We start from the raw sequence: 5,843 nt of genomic DNA, 5'->3' as shown, positions 1-5,843 counted from the left end.
CTTGTCGTCATTTAGTAAAGTCCTATGATAAGCTTTTATAATATTCGAATGCACTAGAGTACCAAAGTCTTGCACTTATATCAAAATCAAACTTCAAGATACAGATAAACATAGACGCTACAACTTGTTAAAATTCCACAATAATATATTGCAGTGATGTTCAGTTCTTGTGTATGATTTGACTTTCAAATGACGTCATCATGAGACTCGGTGATCAGGTTATTGTGCGAAAACCTTGATGCAGCTGTTTCCGTTATCACATACTACAACCTTGTCGTCATCGGTGACACAGAGACCAGTAGGTTTACGCAGCTCTTCACTTGGATCATCAACACGACAGACGAAATTACCGCGTGATGAGAACTTCATAATTCTGTTATTGTTGTAATCTGCGACATACACAAAGCCGTGTTTGTCCACAGCAACTCCCGGGGCCAGTTCATCTGACCATCACCACTTCCAAGAGAGCCAAATGTATAGAGGAAGTGACCATCACCATTGAACACTTGGATTCTGTTGTTTTCACTGTCTGATACATAGACATTGCCGATGGTGTCAATACAGACAAAGCAGGGATTACGAAACTGACCCTCCTGACTTCCGTTACAACCGAATGATTTGATATGATTGCCGTCTTGATCGTAAATGTGAATACAGTAACCATTATAGTCTACAACATAAACCCTTCCATTTACAGGATTGATAGCGATACCGACAGGGCACCGAATCTTACCCTTTCCAAAACACCGGATTAGTTCACCATTATCATCACAGACAATTACCTGCTTATTTCCATTATCTGTAGTAAAGACATTACCATTCCCTGATACAGCTGCATCATAGGGTTTGAAATTATTGATATTAACAAACTTGAACACCTTCCGATATATTCCATTTACAGTCAAACTTTGTAATCTTTGATTATTATATTCACACACCAACATGTTACCATTCCTCATCATTGTCAAACCCCATATGTTATTAAACTGACCAATCCTTGAGCCTTTCTCCCCAAACTTACACACCAACCCTTTCTTAGCAAAACCTTAATGTTAACCGGTGATCCTTCTACTGGTATCTTACATACTGTCACTGACAACTCATGTTCCCCCTCTACCTCTACACGTGTTTTCAAAGTCATTGTTCCATTCCCACTGTCCTTGACTTCTACTTTGTGTTTGTCACCGTCAGGTGTCTTTATCTCTGCTTCAACTTGACACTTCGTGACACCTTTTCCTGAAGGGTCGATTCATTCATGCTTCGGACCATGGCCGTGATTTCTTCACCAACCCGTACAGACTGGTTGGCAAGGTCCAACTTGTACCTTGTGGAAGAAGTGCTATTGTCCCAAGACACTTGTCCCTGCAGAAGTCGTCACATGGTTGAAAGTCCATGTAGTCGTCTTCCACTGGCTCTACCTGTGTCTGTACTTTCAGCAATACTTCTGTTTGATGATCAACTCCCTTCTTTGCAGACATTAGTTGTGAAGCGCTCCCATAATGCATCAGCTTCTCAACATATTCACGAGTACTTGTGAGATCATTCTCAGCAATATCCAGTTCTTTCAATTGTGCGGTCAGGTTGACCCTTCTTTTATCATATTCACCTTTGACCTCTGTCAGGAGTTCATCTCCCTTTTCTTGTATCAGACGAGTTATTTCTTCAATGGTTTTACGGATGTGTTCTCTCACGCTTTCCTCCACTCTCAGGTAAACCTTGTCTAGGCATTCCAGCACCCGCTGTACAGAAATTTTACTGTCGTTTGCTTCGGTTTCTTTCACTTTCATTTTGTCCATAACGGCGGACAAGTTTTTGGCGAAATCCTTTGCTGCGACTTGGACACATCGATACTGGTGTTCAGGTTTCGAATGGTCTAATGCAGTGCACTTCAGACAAATTGCCGTGTCGCAGGTGTCGCAGTAGAACTCCACCGGGTACTCCGAATGAATGCTGCAGTAGACAGGGGGCTGAACCGAGGCTGGGTCAGCTGACTTTACTGTACGATACTCGTCAACAGACACAAGGCGATGTGATTTTGTCGACCGAACTTTAGAATGTCCTCGAGCACAGTTATCACAAATATCAAAGGTACATTCGACACAGTGTTTTGTCACCTCGCCTTGTTCACACATATCGCATGTTTTCGACTTCGACTTGTCTTCACTGTCTTGTTCGGTAAATAGTTCGAGTAATTCATTCAGGAAGACATTGTCTTCAATATCTGCCACGCTATCAGCGGGTTCATGCACTCTACGGCACACTGGACAGGTAATGTTGCCACTCTCCTCAGCTAACTTACCGAGACAAGGCTCACAGAAGCTGTGAAGACACGGTAGAATTTTGGCATTCTTGTATCGCTCAGAACAGATGCTACATAGTAGGAAATTCTCGTCGATTTCTGCCATAAGTGTTGACTCCTTGGCCGCCATGTTGTTTCTGACTTTCTGGGGTCGACCTACGAATGACGTCATGACGCACTGCTTATACACTGACTACAGCTCGAATGGGTTCAAAGTTCGCTGAGCAAATCTATCGCAGGTCCGGGTACATACAACTGGAGCGCTTTGACAATCACAATAAGCAGAAAAGCACGCGAGTTTCTTTGGAATAGCGGATTTCGTGACCTTGAATTTCAATCGATGAAACAACTTCCTAAAATTACAAGTAAAGTCTGCTGGCTGATGTGTTCGGGTTAGGTCACCATTTTGGGCAAAGGCTAAAGTGAACACTTTATTTCCTACATGCATCAGGGAGTGGGGTCACCACTTTTCGCGTTAGGATGAAAAAGATTCAATGTTTGGAAACGCCGAAAAAAGTAAGGCCATCGCATTGCAAAAATGTTCTTCAGAATGTACAGACAAAATAACACTGAAGCTTTCACTTGTACTATCAAACACATCCACCTGTACAGTTCAAAAACACAATAGACAACTTTATCATGATATTTGAATTCAGAAATACAATCTACCGTTTATGAATAAAATCATCAAAGTAGCTTATCTGACAGAAACATCTGAATTCTATTCACCTTTGTACTGTTTGATACCAATAAAAATAATGTTCTTCAAGCAAATTGCATTAAATAGGTGTTTTTTAATTTAAAAAAACGAAGGCTAAAATAAGTAAATTCATTGTTTTGCGTCTACTGAAAATTCCGAAAGGAAGGCGGGCGATTAAAAAACACACAAAAGATTAATATAAAATTGAGTCAATTTGCCTTTGTTTGACAGTTTTCTCGTAAAGGCAGACACATTCCTGTTACTAAGTGCTTCTACAGTGTACTGTTTTACCTCACGACCTGATCAAATGCTTGTACTGGGACTGCCGTGAAGAGGTATTCTAACAGGTATTCTGTTGGTGGCTTATGAATATTCGTGTGTTCATTGTTTGTTTGCGTTTCGCTGTTTAACGTTTTGCCGACTGCCCGCATGGTGTCATCGTGTTGTGTGCTTGTGTATATAGAAACTGCGTCTAAACTAAGTCTAATGTGGCTAAGATAGCAACAAATGTCTGTCGTTTTGTCAATATATCCTGTATGTGTATTGTGAGAAATATTATTGTTGACACCTGAACAGTGGGTATCGCTGACCAGGCAAATTGATTGGCGTGTCAAATGGAATTCTGAAGAGAATGGTGCAACATATATTTTGAAGATATGTTGTACCCTCTGTCATAGCTTTTGATATGAAGTGTAACCCAGTGTCGCTGTACAGACTCATTACGCATTGGGAAGAAAACGGATGGGGTAGCCTAAGGATAGGGTAATAATATTGCTGAAGCTGTTTAGTTCAATGAGTTTATTCCACATGTAGGTTACAAACATCTAGAGAGTCACGTATCTCTACTGCTTCGAACAGACGAATTGTGTCCTTGCGATAGTATGTGAATTTATAGACTTTTCATCACATACTGTAGAGTTATAGCTTCTGGTGAGAAATCAGTCATATAGTTTGATAAAAAACCAAAACTTTGTTACCTTTCCGAAATATGAATGCACAATTATTTCAAGTATAATTCATACCAAAACGATATCCTGTAAACAATATTCCGGATATGTAACTTTAAACATCTACCTTATTGATATACTTGTACCTATTTATATTATGTGGTAAATACAGGTTATTGGCTTTGCGCGACAGATGTGGCTATTCTTATGACAGTACAAAAATATACTATGAATCGTACATGATTTTGTAAAACATCTTGCATTGAATTTATGTTCTTCGTACACAATGGCATTAAGGATTACCTTAGATATGGTCAGTCTATTAGAGACTTTTTTACGTGTATGTATACCATGGTGACTTCCGATGTGATGCCACCTTTAACATTAATCTAATTTCAATTAACGGATGAAAAATCAGAATTACGATGTAATTTTGTCACTAGAAAAAATATTCCCAGCACAGTCTTCGATCACTTTTGTTAAGACACATCAGTAAGCTACATTCTATGGGGATAAAAATTTCAAAAAATATGAGTAATCATTTCAGACCAGTGGTGACAGTCGTCTGGCTTGTCAAGCCTAAAGGCGGCGTGCCCGTATTCTGAGCCGGGTTTACGCAAAACTTCAAATCGGGGTACAAGAAGGCCACATACGTGATCAACAGGAGGCTGTGATTGTTTTGTTTTCAGCCATCACACAGCAGAAATGGCCGTATAGGAGGACTTGACCAACATGCGGGAGGCCCTGATTCAAATGCTTTGAAGCGAACTGATGCAAGTGAAACTTTGCGTTTGGCATTTGAGAGTTTAGTATGCGGGTTAAACTAATCTTATTGCCACAAGGTAAGTAAAATGGTTTTTGTCCCTCTCAACACTTGAAAACATAATTTGCCACAAATTTACATATTTTAATCGATGTTATACATTTAAGCGGGCAGTTTCATTTCAATGACTCTGTAGTGATTGCGTCTTTAAGGTGGAACAACCTATCATTGTGATTTTCCAGATTTGTCTCAGGTTGCAAGACGACTTTCATCAACATTATTGGAACTAATGTGGGATAATTGGATGGTGAAGTAATGTCGTTTAATCTACAAATTTTATCTCACCTGCTTTTCTTTTTATATTAAACACTTGTTTTTATGATCAATTTGCGATATTGTAACATTCAGCTAACACTTTTGAGAAATTTGCAAAATATGAAAATCCAATTATCCCAAATTAGTTCCAATCGTGTTCATCGTAGATTAATAGTGTTGACAGGAAGTTTTCATGTGCTGTCTGGTTGTCATAGAGAAATGCCAACGAATCATAGTATGTTAGAGCGTTCCATCTTCTCTATTAGCGATTTATTTATCCAATCATTCATTATTTTCTTTATTTTTTTGCTTGTTTATTTTTTTGTTTCTTTGTTAGTTTGCTTGTTTCTCTGTGCAATATCAACATACCGTTACCATATTCGAAAGTGCGATAAGTCACGTATGTCACTCAACGATCGATTGTAAAGGGCATTTATTACAAGCTATGCAAATTATCACCTTTAATTTTGAAGTAGATGTTGTATTTGTATACTATTCGAAATTTATAAGCTTTTAAAACGAGTCGCCCTTCGATAACATGATACGCCATAACGATGCATCGAAAAGTTATTACCTCATTACTTGTTTCCTATAATATTCAAACAGAACTCTTAAATAGCTCTTCAGCTGTCGATCAATGAAATCAACTGAACTTTTTTTCGTCATCAATTACGCATCCTGCTTTTAAGCCTGGCATAAATCAGGAACCAAATGAGGGACGTTCTAACAGACCGGGTACAAGAATGTACTTGTTCGAAAACCTGTCACTGATAGGGCCTTGAATTGAAGTAACATACGTCATAGGTCATAGGTTTCAGT

At 39.0% G+C, this 5,843-nt stretch overlaps 1 protein-coding gene across 1 annotated transcript; it reads right to left on the bottom strand.

The window, feature by feature from the left end:
• Positions 1 to 1,253: 1,253 nt before the first annotated feature.
• On the bottom strand, positions 1,254 to 2,429 carry LOC139136339 (E3 ubiquitin-protein ligase TRIM33-like). The gene has a single exon (XM_070704064.1). The coding sequence runs from the start codon at positions 2,427 to 2,429 to the stop codon at positions 1,254 to 1,256; it is 1,176 nt and encodes a 391-aa protein (XP_070560165.1).
• Positions 2,430 to 5,843: the final 3,414 nt, after the last annotated feature.

The sequence above is a fragment of the Ptychodera flava genome, chromosome 7 (genome assembly GCF_041260155.1).
Source record: "Ptychodera flava strain L36383 chromosome 7, AS_Pfla_20210202, whole genome shotgun sequence".
Lineage (NCBI taxonomy): Eukaryota > Metazoa > Hemichordata > Enteropneusta > Ptychoderidae > Ptychodera > Ptychodera flava.
This window is presented reverse-complemented; position numbering and strand designations above follow the sequence as displayed.

Excerpts from the sequence above, each read along its gene's own strand:
- LOC139136339 (XM_070704064.1), bottom strand. The coding sequence starts at position 2,429 with ATGGCGGCCAAGGAGTCAACACTTATGGCAGAAATCGACGAGAATTTC.